Genomic DNA, 19,157 nt, shown 5'->3' with positions numbered 1-19,157 from the left:
CAGTATGCTGCTGCTGGAGTATGTGAATTTCCCCTTGTGATTAATAAAGTATCTATCTATCTATTAATTGTTTGCAGAAAACGCAAATATCCTCCGCAATTTTTTATGGCTTTTATCGTGGCAATACTGTGCTGTAGAGTTGTTGGATAAAGCACTGTCCAACGAGTTTGGAGGCATTTACTGGAAATTCAGCAGATGTCTCTATACATCTCAGAATTCATCGTGAAACTTCTTGTTAGAAGTTGCATCATCAATGAAGTGTGCCAGTACCATCACCATGTTTAACAGATTTCTGCATGATGTGACCAAAATATATGCAAATACCCTTAAATGAAAACCTAAAATGTGCAACTTAATTGTGTCTAATGTGTTTGACTTGTAATTTTCAACCGTGGAGAAGAGGGGTAAACCAAGGAAAAATATGTCTTGTCCCAAACATCAAGGAGGGTACTATAGCTAAACAACAGGTGGTTTCTTGGAAACATGCAGGGATTCAGAGTTAAAAGGAAATGTATTCTCAAGAGTAGACATTATATTTTACAGGAATCCAGGATTTTAGCCAATGATGTGCCCAGGTTTGCTAATAAATATTACTTTGTAGAAGCCTATGTATCAGCAAATTCTGGCAGTGGCAACTCTGATCTAATTGTAAGCTAAAATACTTGTCATCAATGCAGAGAAGGCCAGTATATTCTGCAATGTTTGCACACCAGACAGATCCTAAATCTGAAAGGTTACAATAGTGTTGTAGGTAAAGATACTAACACTTTCATGAACCCCCTGTTAGAAAAAAATCGTTATCCCCTTCTCCAGCATATTCATTCCTTGACCCGATCATTCTACAAATTTGCCTTGGATTTAAATCTGGTTGATTCTTAATAATAATAATAATAATAAATTTTATTTATATTGCACTTTATATTTTAGCAATCCCAAAGTGCTACAGAGTAAAAATAGAAAATAAAAACAGAGGAATCTATAAAATAATTTAACAAAATGTCTTTCTAAAAAGATGAGTTTTTAGGTTTCGCTTAAAGGCCTCAGTCGACTGTGGGGCTCTCAGGTAATCAGGGAGGGCATTCCATAGCCTCGGCGCCACAGATGAAAACGCCCTGTAACCCATGCTGCTGAGCTTAGTTCTGGGGACTTGAAGGGTGTTAGTGTGTACAGAGTAAAGGGAGCGTAAGGAGGTATGAGGGGTAAGGAGTTCCTGTAAATAAAGAGGGGCATGTCCATAAATGCACTGATGGGTAAGATGGGAGACCTTATACGCTATTCTGGATGAAACAGGGAGCCAGTGAAGAGTTTTCAGAATGGGGGTAATGTGATCATGCTTTCGCACCCTCATCAGGATCCTGGCAGCGTTGTTCTGAATATACTGGAGTCTTTGAATACTCTTGCCAGGAATCCCGATGAGGAGCGCATTGCAGTAATCCAGCCTGGAAGAGACAAAGGCATGGACGAGCTTCTCTGCATCTGCCAGGGTGAGTAATGGACGGAGTTTGGCGATGTTCTTGAGATGGTAAAAAGATGACTTAGAGATATTTGATGTGAGTGTCAAAAGTAAGTTGGGAGTCCATTCTAACACCCAAATTAGTAACAGATGTGGAAAGATGAATATTTTGGCCAGAGAAAGTAATACTGGTGATGGTAGAAGAGCGGAGATGATGTGATGTACCAACTAAGATGGCTTCTGTTTTGGATCTATTCAACTGAAGAAAATTGAGCCTCATCCATGCCTCTATCTCCTCCAGGGAGGTGGTCAATGTAGATGTTGGCAGAGGAGCAGTAGAGGATGTGGGAGTAGTCCTGAGATAAAGCTGAGTGTCATCGGCATAGCAATGGAAAGATAAACAATGTCTGCCAATGACAATTCCAAGGGGGAGCATGTAGATGGTAAAAAGGATAGGGCCCAGCACAGAGCCCTGTGGAACACCACAGGTGACGTTGTGGGTGTAGGACTTTGCGCTGCCAAGGGCGACATGCTCAGTTCTGCCAGTCAGGTATGATGTAAACCAATTTAGAACATTTCCTGAGAGTCCAATAGTGTATTGCAGGCAGTGAAGAAGGATGTTATGGTCTATTGTGTCAAAAGCAGCTGTCAGGTCAAGGAGGATAAGTAGTGAAGGAGAACCAGTATCTGCCGTCATCAGAAGATCATTGGTGACCCTGACCAGGGCTGTTTCGGTGCTATGGCCAGGGCGAAAACCAGACTGAAACTTTTCAAACAGGTTATTCAGTTTGAGATGATCATGAAGTTGTGCTGCAACTATTTTTTCCAGAACTTTAGTGAGAAATGGAAGATTGGCCTATAGTTAGAGAGAACTCTTCTCAGTTTCTCAGATTCTTTTCAGTTGCTGAATAAGAATTATGCCAAGATGAAAAGAAAAAAAGATTTTAGCACAGGGATTCAAGACTTGATTACATTTTAATTTCTAAATTGCTTGCTACACTTCTTGCTAATGGGCGACGAGATGGCTAGTCTATCTGACCAACAGTGTATGCTGATTAAATTTATTCTTCTCTTGCTGTATTTTCCTTTCGCCTACTGGATTTTTAATTCTTCATTGCTCAAGAATACTGTTTTTTTGTAACAATCTAGACACTAAGCTGAAATTGTTTACAGAATTTAACTCCTGTTCCACTAAAAATCCTGCATGTGTGTGGTTGGCTACAAAGGTTTTTGTTCAAGACTTCAAAATCAGATTACTCTGAATTAAATACAATACTTCTGCAAAAAGTAAAATTTGAGATACACAATACAAGAGCTTGTCATTATGTCTCTTCAGTCAATCCTAGTAAAGTATTAACTTAAACAGAACAGAAACTTAAAACTTTTAACACATTAATCAGGCCACATTAATCGCAAAACTTAATGTGTTAACTTTCCCAGGCCTAGCTTATATATATTTTCTTTTGCTTGTAGAAGAGGGGGTGGGCCGAAAGTTTAAAGTTCATTTTTAGTACAATATATTATTCTGTTGTATGTTATTTTGCTGTTATTAGAATTATTAGTGTTGTCCAACATAAATACATATTTTTTTTTTTTTTTTACTGAATTCTCTCTAAATGTGTTTTCTTGGATTAGGTTCATCCAAGGACAGGTACAGTATGATGTGGGCGAAACTTTCCAAAAACTCATTCACCTCAACAGTGGGTAGTGAACTTTGAAGACTGTGCCCATTATAGGCCAGTTGGTACAATATTAAAATGACCAGAAACTACACTCTTCCCCCATGGCAGTAATTCTCACAAATACATAAATTCTCAATTCTTTCAGACCCAAAAAGGAGTCAGACGGGGTTGCCCCATTTCCTCCTGAGTTTTAATATCACACTTTTGCTCCTTGCCATTGCTCTTTGCAATGTTGATTCAATTTCACATATTGCTGCTTACAACACCTTCCATAAATAGGCAGACAACATTTTGCTATTTCTTAGAAACACTCCCTCTACCTCCCTCACATCCATTAGTTTGTTCAACTCTTTTGTGCTACTGTCTGGTGTAAGAGGAGAACAGCCATCCTGGCCGGAAAGGAGGATTCATACTCATGCCACAGCAGTAGGACAAATGGATTGGCCGGTGGGAGGAGAAGATTACTTTGTGTCCTACCAGTATCAAATAATGGATGGACCAGCGATAGCAGGGAACTGGAAACAGTTCCATACCCTATATGCCAGGTGGCAGTGGTCCTTGCACACGAACCCTGTCAGGACACCTACAGGGGTGTTTGGGATGTGGAGTCCAGAAATGTAGTCCTGTCAGGGTACCTGGGGATCGATAGCTGTTGAAGGAAGACCTCCCTATTTTTTCTATGGCCCGAAGTGCGTCCAGAAAGACACGGTATGGCACCGGAAGCACTTCCGGCTTAAAAGGGAGCCTGCTGCCACCAATGGACAAGTCAGAGTCAGGAGACAGCCGGCAAAATCCAATGGGAGGACGGTAGGAGGAAAAATAGGTTTATTTTTGCTTTATTTTGACTAATTTTTGGTGAGGTCATTGTGGAGAGTGGTTTTGTTTAAATAAATATTCTTTATTTGAACTCCAAAGTGTGCTGGGTATTACTGTGTCTGTAGTTTGGGGATCCCTGGCATCCTCTACATGTTACACTTGTTATAAAATTAACTAGTCTAAATCCATTCTCTTGCCTTTAAATTCCCTATGCTTTCAACCTGCTTTTCTACCTCAGTTTCACTTGACAGGTTCATTTAAATGCCTAGGCATCAACATCTCTCCTTTCTTGCTTGACACTGTTAAACATCTAATTACAAAAATATCCTTAAGACCGTCAAGGAATCCCTTTCCTGCCTTTGAATTTTGTTTGTATCTTCCTCCATCTTTCTTTTCTCTTAAAATACTAGTTGGAAGTTTAACCTCTCTTCTCTGTCTTTATCTGGAATGACAAGAGATTTTCAATAAAGCACTCTGTGCTAATTCACAAAATTCTACAAGGAGAACTTCCAGTACGGAATTGGTTAAACTCTCCCATAAACTACCATTCTGTTTCTTAATGAATAATTAAGTAATTAAAGACCTTTACTTTCCAATGCTCTCCAAATCTGGTGCAAGGTGAAGATTAATCTTGGCTTTCGTCTGGTTTAGCATATACACACATATCTGCTTTAATTCATAAAATTAGTAATAAACTGATCTTTACTCCAATCAGAGCCAAATGACAGCATTAGAAAACTTGCCAAAATCTAAAATGACTCCATGCTTGTAACGTTCCAGGCAACTCCAATAACTCTTTAAAGCAAATTATGCCCATTTTCCTCTCCACTCTACACTATCAGCTTTATATTTTTTCATGCTGTTTCCAAACCAGTGACACTCTTATATGCAATTCTGTTGAAAGCATCCCCCAGACCTTTATCATTAGTCTCTACCTGGCAGTGAAACCTCCCTATTATTTTGAAATCTATCTTCAAAAATATTTCCAACATCCTCCAAAATCCAAACTATCAGCATGGTCAAATAAATTTTCACTTATACTTTACTCCTCACTAGCAGGTTATGCAGTTGGAAACTGCCCCAATCTGTTACTTTTCTCCCTTAAGTGTTTTGGAACTATCCTCTAGTTTCTTCCTTTTTGTCAATCAATCATCTATGCTCTTATTTAACATTACTCTTCTGCTTTATATACAGTATTCCCCCTCCCAGACCAGTCTCCTCTTCCTTTCACTTTTATACAGAAGTGGCTTTTTTCCTTGGAAACAACTGCTATAAAATTAGTCTAAGCCCCTTCTGGAATCCCAGAATTCCTTTTTTTACCTTTTTTTAAAAGTATGCTTACTTTAACCTAACCTCATTTGAAATTTTCAGCGGAGCAGATCTGTGGTTCATCCAATGGGGACAAATAAAGTTCTATCTATCCATCTAGCTCCAATATAGAGAAGTGGCAGGCTTCTGGTTGCTAATGTGATGGATTGGAGAACATTTTCTCGGTGCACACTAAGTCATGGATATACCAGCACCAATCTGCATGTTTCAGTGTGTGGCACAAAGGATACTGGTTGTTGATGAAAGAAATCCTTTCATGAATATCATTTACCTTTTTGAAGCTAATAACGTCCAGTAAAATACCCAATGAAACATGATAATTTTGAAATTTTAGCAGGAACAAGAGTGACTTTATGCTCAGTTACTAGATCTCATCTCAACAGAGCATTTGTGGTATATGGATGACATAAGGTATATACTAGAAGGATGTGCCAATCTGTTCTGGAGACTGAAGGGCATGTAATATTATGCTCATTGGGCAGAGATGGTTTTATCTGTCTGCTAAAATCAAGAAATGATCACAGGATTACACTTAGAGGCACTATAGCACATGCTGCTTTCTGCTGTTCTGCAAAACGTCTTATCTGTAGACATACTCATAATATTAATCAAGATAATTAAAGAATTATTTGGTATATACAGTAATGGTTTCGTGTGCTAACAAATGTAAGATTATAAAGTCATTCAGCTATAAAGGAATTCTTGACCGTCTTTTACATAATCAATCCAGAGTTACAGAAGGCTAGTGCCTTTCTATATAGCAAACTACACTTTAACTCTCATGTCTAGCTGTTTTGCTGTTAGAAGGTAAATCTGAAATGCAATTACTTTTTCAATAAATATTGAATTGTGCAAACATGTTTTGCAGGAATATTCTCCTGCATGAAGTAAACTGTGCACACTAAAATTATGTTCGAGTATTACAAAATGACAACATTTTTTTGGTGACCACTTTGTCCAAGTCATCAGCAGGAGCCAATGTCAGGTTTAGTGAAAAATGTAAAACCCCAAGAAATGTGCATGAAGTACAAAGGACTCCGGTTTTTAACACCAAACACAAAACAGGAAATGGGAAACAGCCCTGAATGGGTCAGTCCCATTATTGCAGAGCAATTGGACACACATCCACAATGACTGTTGAATGAGAAATCCAAAATAGCCTACTGATTTAAAATATACAGTAGACCCCCGCGAAGTCGTGGTTCAGAGTTCGCGGCCTCAGTCATTTGCAGATTTTTCCTTATAACCCATCTAATAATTGTTAGCGGAAACCGCAAATATCCTCCGCAATTGTTATGGCTTTTTTCATGGAAATACTGTACTGTAGAGAGAACAGGAAGCAACTGTACAGGAAAACGCAGCTTGGGATAGTGAAAGTAGCCAATAGAATTTGAAACTGCAACTCCCAGCAATCCCTGCAGTGGCTCTGTTGGGGTCAAAGGATGTCAGCGCGGCTTTTAAAAAGGGGGCTGGTGACCAAAAGCAAAAAAAAAGTTTTTATAATTTGTGTTTCAAGTTCCTGTCTGTCTGCCTTCTGTTGAGTTACCTGTACTTATTCATTTTGTCCTGAATCATGTCGTGGTTGGCATCTACAGTAGATTGTCTGCCGTCTGCCTGTGTACATGAGGACTGTAAGTGAATTCATGGCCATCCTGCAAAGAAAGGAGCGCTCCTGAACCCGTCGTCACCATTTCAGGAACTAGCGGTAGGACTATCTTTACATTCCCATTCAACGTGCGGATCTCTGGACTATCTACTTTAATCATTACATTTTATCTGTTGCTGTTTTTCATGAACGTTTTCATGATTTACTGTGTGTGTTTTGTTTGTGCTTTGTTGTATTTAATGTGTAATCGCCATAAAGGGAACAGGGGTGGCATCGTTGTTTTCATTTATTTCATTTGTTTTCTTTACATCCTTTATTTGCTGTTTGATTACCAGTTTGCTTTGTTTTTGTCTCAGTGTATGCGGGTCGGGCCAAGGACGCACCTGAGCAAATGTTCTGAATGGATTAAACATTTTGGTAATGGATAGATACCTGTAAATATAAAAACCTCAAACACCAATTTGAGCAGTAGGAGCAGTACTTGTATGAGAAAAGGGTTATGTAATGATGATTAACGGTTGTTCATGCATAGTCACTGAACTGCCTCTCATCATGCTGTTTTAAATGATACCATGTGACAACAGTTTTAAACCACAACTGAATTATTTAGAAAGCTCTTCATAGCACTGCTGATAAGAAACTTTGCATGCTGTGCTCAGTACCCACTATCAATATTAGTATCCACTTTTGTTCTTTCAGAAATGCCAGTTTAGCTTGTCCTTTAACAAGGATGCGTTAACCATAACCAAAAATATCGGTCATGTGAAAGATGATCTTTGTTTTAAAGATTCTGTAATCACCACATTACTAGGATGTTCAAAGTTCTTAACACAGTACCTCATCTCATGCAAACATGCTTTCACAATGCACTACATGTAGAATTTCTGATGTAATTTACAAGCCACATTTTTCAATTTTATAAACTTATTTAGTACTACACTAGCCACCATAAGATTCCAACATGGTATTTCATATTATCTGTACATTTTGTTGACATTGCTAATACAAACTGTTATATTCCTCACAATGAGATCCACAAAGCAAAGGACGCAGAGCTCATGAAACACAAGAACTTTGTGGGGAACTTAGCAGCTCAAATACATGGTTCATCTCTACAGATTCATCCAACCCAGGCACAATCACTCATGTGTCCATGGTAGTTTCAGCTATCACTGACCGCAACACAAACACCACATCTGGGAGAATGAAATTTGTGAGCTGTAGGCAGCAAATTCCTTGGCAGTGCAAGAAAGTATAATGTGCCACTTTGTCTCATTCTGGATAGGATCTGTTTTGAAGAGTGCCACGTGAATAATTTTCAGATTTTCTGATACAAGAACTACATGTATATAGTCCAGTTAGAGGAAAAGTTGAGTCAAACTGAAAAACATGTTGAAGACATATCTTAGCAATTTTACTTTCCTAAAACTGTTGCATTTCTCAATATTTTCTATTTTTTCAATAGAGAATCAAATGTTTAAAAAAGCGTTTGGCTATACATGACACTTAGTTATTATATACGGTAAACATGGCACTTCTAGACATTTCTGAAAAATGCACCTTCTGCTGAAAAAGATTATATTTTACTTGTGGTAAAATTCCAATTTCAATAAACTGGAAGAATAAAATAAAACAACTGAAAAACAGTATAAAAATGATTTACACCTTAGAAACTTAACTAACAGCAAGTGACAAAAACACATACCTGCAATGCAGAATTTGTTATTTAACCTTTCAAAAATAACTGTTCATAATCTTCCCAACAGCGTAAAGTAAAATTAAGTCAATAGTGTTATTTTACAAAAGCAGCAATAATTGGCTTCTATTTAAGAAGTTGACTACAATGAATTTGTGAATTTCCCCTTGGGATTAATAAAGTATCTATCTATCTATCTATGAAAACATTCAGCCAATAAAACTTTCCAAGATCAGATTGGAAATAGGTTTAACTTATGCGACAGTAATACGTAATTCAGATGAGTTTGTTTAAGTCTCTGGTTTCCACCCCCCACCTGATGTAGGGCCAGGTCCATAAAAATCAAGTATTACTGCCAACTTTTTTTTTTCTTTTTTTTTTTTAAACCAGGAGAAATGCATGACCAAACTGAATTTGTATCAGTGAAAAACTAAGTCAAAGAAATAAGAATACTTCATTCTACATAGCTTTGTTACACAACCTTCAAAAATTCTTTCTTAATGAACCCACTTTTAGTTTTCAATGACAAGAGGTCAGGCTTTTTCTCTTAAAAAGGCCATAAATATTCACACATTTTCTGAAAGGCAAAATGAGCTGTTTTAGGTCATTTTTGACAACAATAAGAGACAATAAAGGCTGACAAACTGCCAGTTTGCATATTTATTAGAATATCCATTAATTAAGACTTTGCTTACACTTCCCTTCATAATAACCTTTACACATATACAAAATAGGTTTTTCTTTATTGACAGGACTGAATGTAAAGGAATGAAACAGATTGAATTTAACATTGGATATGTTTGTAGTCCTTAATTCTTATGTATCTGTAAGAATCTGAATAAGAACAAGATCCAAGTAGAATTATGAATAACTAGGTTCTTAATCCTAACATTCCAAACATGAGAATATGTTTGAATGTCTCATCAGGAAAAATTAACTTACAATTCAATAGCACTGCATTATAAACATGAAGGCTACTAGTTTTATTATATGCCATCACTATATTGTGTGACTGCCTACAAGACACATGGCCTGTCAATTCCTTAAAGAAATATGTAAACAGTCATACTGAAATTCTAAGTATCTGATAGATACTGAGTAGCTTTAGATAAAAGTATCAAGTTAAATTGGAGAGCATGCACTGGTACAGTGCGTTGCCACACCCTCCACACAATGAAACAGCTCAGGATCCCAGTTGGCAACCCCCCAGGCAGACACACGGTCCAGTCCTACCCTCCGGAAATGACCCTCTATCTGCCGCAGCCAGGTGTTATGTGGGCGACCCCTTGGCCTGGCCCATCCACTCGGGTCCCAAACAATGAAGATCCTACGAGCTGGATCACCCTCTGGGAAACGTGCCACATGGCCGTAGTGCCGTAACGGACACTACCTCACAATGCAGGTAATGTGCCTCATTCAGGACTCCATGAGCAACTGCTCATTCGACACAAAGTCAAACCATAGTTACCCAAGGATTTTCCGGAGAGACACAGTACCAAAGGTGTCCAGTCTTTGTCTCAGGTCACTGGATAACGTCCATGTCCCACAACCATATTGCAAGACAGGAAGCACCAGGACTCTAAAGACTTGGACCTTAGTCCTTTTGCATAGATATCGGGAGCACCACACACCCCTTTCCAGCGACCTCATGACCTTTCATGCTCTCCCATTCCGTCTACTGACTTCATAGGAAGAGTCACCAGAGACATGAATGTCACTGCCAAGGTAAGTAAACCTCTCAACAAGGTCAACACTCTCTCCGCAAACAGACACACTGCTGATGGCTGTGCCCAAGAGGTCATTAAAGGCCTGGATCTTGTTTTTTATCCAGGACACTCACAAGCCCAGACACTCAGATTCCTCGCTCAGTCTCTCGAGCGCCCTGATCAGAGCCTCCATTGACTCCACGAAGATCACAGCATCATCAGCAAAGTCAAGATCCATAAATCTTTCTTCATCAACAGATGCCCCACAGCCGCTGGACCCCACAACCTTGCCAAACACCCAGTCAGTACAAGCATTGAAAAGAGTAGGAGCAAGAACACACCCCTGACGAACCCCAGAATCAACTGGGAAAAACACAGAGGTTCTGCCTGCACTCTGCACAGCACTCACAGTACCAGTGTACAGGCCGTTCATGATATCCAGCAACCTCGAGGGGATCCCGCAAACTCTCAGGATGTCCCACTGGGCAGCTTGATCAACTGAGTCGAACGCTTTACAAAAATCGACAAAAGCTGCAAAGAAACTCTGCCGATATTCGTGTTTGCGCTTCATGTGAACCCTCAGTGCCAGGATGCGGTCGATGGTAGGCTTCTTAGGCGTAAAACCAGACTGTTCTGGTTACTGGTAGATGAGCAAGTAATCACAGATCCTTTTGAGGACGACCCTAGCAAGGACCTTACCCAGCACCGAGAGCAGTGTTATTCCCCCCTGTAGTTGCTGCAATCCAGGCGATTACCCTTCCCTTTCCAGATAGGGACGACAAGTCCCGTTTTCCAGTCAGTTGGGATGATGCCAGTCTCCTAAAAGGAAGCAAAGATTGCTTGCAATGCCAGGAGGACAGCCTTACCACCAGCCTGGAGAAGTTCACCCCAGATACCACAGATCCCTGCAGCCTTTCCTCCCCTCAGCTAGTTCACCACCTATGCAATCTCAGTGAGACTGGGTGGTTCACAGCTAATTGGAAGATCAGCCTCAAGAATCGTGGACCAACGTCCTAGCCAGAAATCAGGTTTGAACAGCTGCTCAAAGTAGCCAGCCCAGCAGTTTACAACTGCAGTGTCATCCGTAAGGACCATTCCACCAGCTGCCCTGACTGCGACTCTCCAAGGAACAGATTCGGATGTGCGTAATGCTTTGATTCCTCTGTAGGCAGGACACGGATCGCTAGACAACAGTTGGTGTGTCACTTGCTCACAGATTCCTCTAACAAACGCCTCTTTATCTACCCTCAGAGCCCTTGCAGCCGTCCTTCTCTGTTCCCAGTACAGACCAGAGTTGCCATTGAGCCATGTGCTGCGACTCCTCTTGATGATATCTAGGGTGCACTGCAAGATGAAACACCTCCTTCTGGGAACACCTGTAACACCAACACAACCCTCAGCAACCTTCAGGGTCTTGTGACGGAAGGTCTCACACATCACATTAGGATCGGCAGTCGCATCCAAATCCACAAGTTCCTCAAACAAACTGCGTGCAAACTCGTTAGAAACAGCCTGGTCTTGGAGTCTGGCCAAGTCCAGGCTCATTTTCCTAGTAGTTGGTAACCTACTGGACCTAAGCTGGATCCTAAGAGTAGAAACAAGTCTGTGGTCAGAATTCACAAACTGGGTACTTCTGTAAATCCTGCACTTTTGAAAGAGTCTCCAGCATCTGCCCACAAGGATGTGATCGATCTCCTTCACTGCACCACCAGTATTGGAATACCATGTCCAACGATGCGGTCAGGGAGCTGGAACCAGGATCCAGCGATTTGCAGCCCCTGACCTTTTGCAAAGTCAAGGAACAAGGAGCCACTTTCACCACGGTCACCAGACCCATGGGGACTGAGACAATCCTCAGAGCCAGCCCTGTCAGCACCAGTGGCTGCCTTGAAGTCACCCATGACCAAAGGAGTGTCACCTCGTAGGCACCCATCAACCACTGAGCGAAGTTGTGAATAAAATGCCTCACCGAGACATCACTCACCGCAGTCGTAGCATACACCGAGACAACAGACAAGGCACCCAGGGAGTGTCGTAATCAGAGTATCATAATGCGCTCGTTGAAAGGAGTGACATCAGACACCACTGGAAGAAGCCAATCCACTACAGCAACAGCTACTCCCCGAGTTTAACAGACATCAGAGCGACCAGACCAATAAAAGGTGTATCCACCTACAGAGATCTGGAAACCTCAGCGAGTGCCGCCACATCTTCGACGGCAGAGGAAGATGATCATCTTGCTGGAGAGACAAGACGTTTTATGCACCTACCCGGATGGGCCACCTCAAAATGGGACCCGAGTGCTGCCTTGCAGCGGGCGACACCTCAGCACCACACCAGTTCCAATCCCCAACAGACCTGACCCCATTAGCTCTCCAACGGTTTCGACTCTTCTGGGGATGGGACTCCTAAGGGCTTTCCCCCATCCCCTTCATGATGCGAACAGCCTTTGTCTGGGCAGCTGCAGCACAGCTACTCCCGTGGAGAGCAAAAAGGAGTCCTTTCTGTCATCTTGGAGCTGTGTGAGTTTTTTTTTTACAGTGGCTGGAGTACCAATCCTGCCACCAACCCCCATGATTTCCCTGCAAGTTGGAGGACTGCTTGCAGGGCCGGATGCAGTTTAACATCATACCCAGGACAAAATAAAAGTTATCAGTAACAGAAATTTGATGAAAATAAAACATGTTTTTTTTCTCCATTTCCATGAACAACGTCTTTGGTGTTTAGGAACATACCTCTCCCACAGCAAGATATGCACCCACGTTTTCCCTGTATGTCTTTGTACCTGATATCCTCTTCATTCTCTGGGAAGCTCCAATATGCAATACGCAGCTGTAGTTGCTCGGGTACAGGAGGGTAAACCTTCTCCACTACCTCAAATGGAATGTGGAATGCCACCTGCTTAGCGGATAGCTCCACAAGAGGTATCACCTGGCCATCTAAAAGTGGATGAGGAAGAGAAAAACAAATAAGCAAAGCATAAGGCATTTATCTACAAGTCATCACTTACTGTAGACAAAAATAAAATTCAATTCAGGGTTGTAGTGGATGGAAAGTACTGAGCGCAAGGCAGGTAATTCAGATACACATCCACACTCAAAAAGGAAACAACATGGAAATGACAACTATTCTAAACTACACCTCCTTAGGGACGCAAAAGAAAAACCTACAAAGACACAGCTGGTGCCAAATCCAGGAAACAGATAGCATTGGAAATGTAGTTTAGTGTTACCCACAGCACTGCCAAGCCACCTCAAGTATCAGATATCTGTAGTGATAACTTGCCTGCCACCAACCAATCACTTCTCCCAGCACGCAGTATATGTATAAATTAAAGCTCTGGACACACTCAGAACTCCAGCCAGAAATATGCACATTCAAAAACCAGGTCATATTTGTTGACTGAAGAAAGCCCAAAATTGGTCACATTGCGTTTGATATTATATAATCCATTAGAAGCTTTCTCCCTAATGTAGTTTGAATTAGCTGAACCCAGCTGAAGCGAAAAACAATGGCACAGACAATAAGAGTTCCAATTTGGAGCTCTTATGCATTACACTTGCAGTGTTAAGACCTACTTCATTAAAATAACCATATTAAAATAACAGATTTTAGTTATGGCTTAATCAAGATAATTAAAATGGTTCAAATTCAGCAAATACAAGTTTCCTTTTTACTAGAGAATCAGTCCCCTTCTTGTTATTACTAAAACCTTTAAGCTTAGAATATTTCTATATTTCACATGCATTTTTTAAAATATCATGCTTAAATTAGCAGAAAAACTTTCACATTTGCTTGTAATTTTTGTAACGCAGATGCAATGGTCAAACAGCATCAAAAAAAGAGAAAATACACCATTCTAACAAGTAAATATTTTGCAGCTTAATAAGAAATATTCTGACAAACTACACAACAGCAACAGACTGTTTTTCTGTTTCACATATAATACTGAAAATGATGTATAAAAATTTCACAACAAAAGTTAATGAAATTCTACTTTCAGTTTATGCTAGTTGCCAGTTTTGAGACATCCTAAAGTATATCTGATAACTAGCATTAAGAAAAGTCTACGCTAGTAATGTGCAATAGCTGGATGAAAATATTGATGTTTTACAAAAAGTACAACTAATCACTTTTGTCAGATATGTAAAAGACTAGGGGCCTTTGCCCCCTGCTCACCAACCCCTAGGCAGGCGCTAGCCACTTCGTGGATCTGCCGCTCATGTATGGGAAAGCAGATGTATAATTTAAACATTGTTATTTTCATGGGAATTGTTACTATAATAGAACTAACTATTTTACATTACAGCGAGTAATTAACCATAGTACAAAATAGTAAAACGTAAAAAATGGAAAGAAAATTATGTTTCAAGTTGCGTTACAGATATTCGTTGTGTTATACTTTTTTTTGTTCTGTTTGGCTTTGAAATTAACACGCAAATACTTTTTAAACTTGCACTTTTACTGTAAAACTTCAGTAAAACCAATTTTTTTAATTAACTTTTTGTCAATATCAAACTGAATTTTGATTCCATGTTTGGAATTACATCGTGACAATGCAACATATAACTTCCCGTGAGTGAATTTCATTTCTTCCTTTATCTAATAAATAAACAGACTTTTTCAAATGTTTGTCCCTGTGATTTGTTAATTGTCATAGCAAAAGCTATTCTAATAGGAAACTGTAAACGTTTTAATACGAATGGCATAGCAAGATCTCCTTTAGTGTCTAATGTTACCACGGAAGATGTACTACAATACTTTTCTTGTCGCCTGTTAAAATTTTACATGTCAGAATTGTTTGACCAATTCTGAATAAAACTAATCTTGTCCTATTGCACAGCCCATCACTCAGACATAAATTACACAACAACACTACAATACATTCTTTTTTCAACACTAATTCGGCCGGTGGAAGACCGGATGGTGCTAACAGTTGTAGATATTCTATGGGATAAGTTTTCAACTTCACACCATCACCACCAACTGTTTCAGCATAGTCTATTGATACGCATTTAACCAATTTGCCATGTAACCGATCGACAATTTTTGCGTTAATTCGTTTGACTGCATTGTTTCTCAGTGCTAGGATTGCCTGTGTACTCGTTCTGTTGATAACCTTTTGGGATGAAATTCTTCAAAAAGACATAGTAAGTTTTCTTTTATTGGAAACTTAAATGAGGAAAACGTAAAAATTTGTAAGAGTGAATGAACTGTGTCTGACAAAAGCATTCACACGAAGGACAGGTGAGAGGGCAGGGTTGAAAATGGTTCAGTCTCTTGTCTCAAGATTTTCTTTTATAATAGAGACAACATTATAAATAAATAACATTTTTTCCTGCACAATCTCTGCAGTTTGGCGCAACTGTTAACTTATCAGTCAAGTGAAATCTTATTTCAAAAGAAAAACAAAACCATAATAGGAAAAAGATGCATTGATATATCCATTGACAAAGTGCACTCAGTGACAGGTGGCAGAAGGTGGGCAAAAAAACAATTTGGAGGTCAGTCCTGCAATATAAACAATGGATCTGTGGCACAACTAAGTGGTAATCAAATCTTTTTAAACTAAACACAAATTCACAACGGAGGCACGTATAAAATAAAAACACTTATTTTTCTTCACCTGTGGGGCATGTCTTCCCCGTAATCCCCACAGGCACAACACAGTCCCAAGTGTGAAAAAGCACCACCAAAACACACCACACACTTTCTCTTTCTCCACCACTCCTCCCAGGCAACCTCGTCTTCCTCCTCCCAATTCTGGGTCCTGAGTGGTGGTTGCTGGCCCCTTTTGTATGGCATCCGGAAGTGCTCCAGGTGCTTGATTGCCGACATCCGGCTGCACTTCCATGTGTGGCAAAACTAGTGCCCAGAAGGGTCCGGCAGCTCCTGCTGTAGCACCCCTTGGAGGCGCCTGCGGAACCCAACAGGGCTGCACAAAACTCCAACCCCTATGAAGCACTGGGGGAGTCCTAGGGCACCGCTGCAACCCAGGGAGGCTGCCATCTAGCATCCAGGGGGAGATGTTGTGTTTCCCATGCTTGCTCCCCTGGTACATATGCTATATGGTGTATAATGTATTATATATACTGTAAAGGGAGTGCAAGAAAGAGCATTTCTATGAATTAATTTTCTGCACATGATGCAAGACTCAAGATGCAAACAGCTGTCCTATCAATATTTCATTGTAGCAGCAGCTGATTTCTGTATGTCATGGCTCATTCTCCTGATTTCCTAAAAACTTTAACCCAGATATTCAAGAGCAACTCAATAAATTAAATAGTGATATCAAGTTTAAACTAATTGTTGCCGTCAGTTTTATTTTAAACATTTTCATGCTACTAGAATGTTTCATATAAGCTATCTAATGTTGAAGTGAAATTCCTCTAATAACTGAGAAATTGGTGATAAGCTATCTAATGTTGAAGTGAAATTCCTCTAATAACTGAGAAATTGGTGTGCATAGATATTCAGGCGTTCTAAGATTCAGGAAACAATATGGTGAGTACAATAAGCAATGTTCATCATTTCTAACAGTTGTCAAGGTCAGTGCACACATATTGCTTTCACACATTTAAACATTGATGGTGTTACTTGCTACTTATTCTGCTTACAAGCACATCAGTAGGCTGGTGGTGCATAGAGCAGAATACTGTTCATCTTAGCTTTCACTAAAGAAAAGGTAAGTTTTTAAAACATTGCTCACTTGCTCTCTCCCTCTGTCTTATACGCCATACTGCAGGCTAAATCATATGTTAAATATCAATAATTATCCATCCATTCATTCATTTTTTCAACACATTTATCCAGGGTAGTGTCGCAGAGAAGCTGGATCCTGTTACAAGCACTGGGCCAAGGCAGCAACAATCCTTGGACAGAGTGGCAGTACATCATAAGGTGAATACACAAATACTAGGGCCAATTTATAACACAACCATTGATATTTATGCATCTAATTATTTTAAATTATTTTCATAATTCCATTTCCAACAATAGGTATGTTGCCTCAGATTACTTGGATAAGGGATGTTCCATAGTTTACTTTATCAGTAGAACATATGAGGTATACAGCTTCCCACCTTTAACCTTAACAGTTGGAGAGTTGGGCCCTGCAGATTGTTTTCTCCATCCTCTCCAATTCTGACATAAACTTTCTGCTTCCGAGATAAAGGAACAAAGAGAATCTTCCTCAAAGCGGTCAGAGTCTTCAAAAGAGAACCGTTCTCCATCTTCCCATTCTGCAAACATCAATTCCATCTCGGCACCAACAGCGTTAGGGGGCCTGGGATCAGGATCAGGCTGGACGACAGGAAATACAAAAGCCAGTGCAACTGCTTCTATATGTGTATATACAAAAAAAAGGAAAAAGAAGAAAAGTGACCAATGAACTTCTTCAAGTGTAAAATGCACAATGAAAAAAATAGGATCAGTTGACAAATATAAAATTTTGGCAATGTCAGATGCAAAACCTATTTGTATAAACTTTTAAGTTTCATTGTGTACACCGTAATGTTGCTCAGATCTAAGCACAACTAATTTGCAATAAATATACATTGATGTAATAGGTTTAAATGGCTGAAAGAGAATACAGCATTAAATATTTGTTTTAGTTGACAGAACTAAAAAGAAGCAACTAGGCTTGCCTACAACTGAAGTTCTAGTAGTACAAATGAAGTTCAATATTAATCCTGATATTTAAAAATTTCCAGATGCAAACAGTAAATTTTATTTCTAATCAAATTGAGTTTCTACATAATAATACATATTTCAAAGAAAATAATTATAAAAATTACAATTATACAATGTGCCAATTAACAGTGAGAAAAAAAGCAACCTATAAGTTAAGTTGTTTTATGCTTAAATAAAACTAAAAACAATATCTATGTAATCATTTTCTTCACTCTGGCCATTGATAAATAATATCATAATTTTATGCCACGTGTATTCTATGGTACCTGGATGGAATGTATTTACATTTTTGGATGTTTGTACAGCTATAAGTGGGGCTGACAGAGGACTATTAAGGTATGTTATGAAATGTTGAGATTTTCCATATATTTTACTAAGAAACAATATCTTTGTTTTTTTTATCTAAAAGAGATAAAAATTGTAATTACACTGGTCTGCATAAAAAGTAGATGAATCCATTTGTGAAATCTGAATTTCTCTACCACAAACAGTTTCCGGTAGATAATAGATTCTGTGAAAGACATTTTGAAAAAAAAACATTGTTTTTCAAAATACATTATGTTTTGCAGCCGGTGCCAGTGCTAGGTTACTTTGCACCCCAGGACAAGCTTATTATCGTGCTAACCAAGTGTTTGGTAGCTAACCCATGCTGGGTCCACCCACCCAAAACCCCCACCCCCCCCCCCCCCCCCAATCCCCTTATGATCTGCCTAATTCACCTTAATGGTGGCGCGGACCTCAATTTGCAGTATATTTATTACACTAAGGTTATTATTTGCAATATATTTTGAGCTGAAAAAATGTCTTCCTCATTCTTAATGTTCGTTGAGAGGGAAACAACCCAAAATCAAGTGCTACTCATTTTTATCCTATCATTAGAATTTTTTTCCCTCTTTTCTTATTACTTCAACATAGTCAGGAATTAACATTCGGAAGGTTTTTTGTATTGCCCAGAACAGAAACGTATTTGTGCAAAAAAATATTTAAACAATATGAAAGGCTGTCTTGATCCATCCATTGTTATGACCAAGTAACAGGTAAGCAAACATTGAAAAACTACACACTGCACCTTTTATTGGAAAAAAGTGTATGCCACAGTTTTCTTGGGAATACAATGACAAACTAGTCAAGAAGCTTCTCTCTTCCTACCTAGCACTTGAGTGCAACATGTCTTTAA

At 39.4% G+C, this 19,157-nt stretch overlaps 1 protein-coding gene across 1 annotated transcript in view; it reads right to left on the bottom strand.

Annotated features, from left to right (window-relative positions):
• zswim8 (zinc finger, SWIM-type containing 8) overlaps nt 1-19,157 on the bottom strand; it is a 105,284-nt gene that overhangs the window by 82,824 nt on the left and 3,303 nt on the right. Inside the window, 2 exon segments of the mRNA XM_051923344.1 lie at nt 13,074-13,227; nt 17,371-17,628. Coding sequence (XP_051779304.1) covers nt 13,074-13,227; nt 17,371-17,548 — 332 coding nt within the window. The 5' untranslated portion in view covers nt 17,549-17,628.

Source organism: Erpetoichthys calabaricus, chromosome 2, assembly GCF_900747795.2.
Source record: "Erpetoichthys calabaricus chromosome 2, fErpCal1.3, whole genome shotgun sequence".
Classification (NCBI taxonomy): Eukaryota; Metazoa; Chordata; class Cladistia; order Polypteriformes; family Polypteridae; genus Erpetoichthys; species Erpetoichthys calabaricus.
Note: the sequence above shows the minus strand (reverse complement) of the source record. Positions and strands in the feature narration are given on the sequence as shown.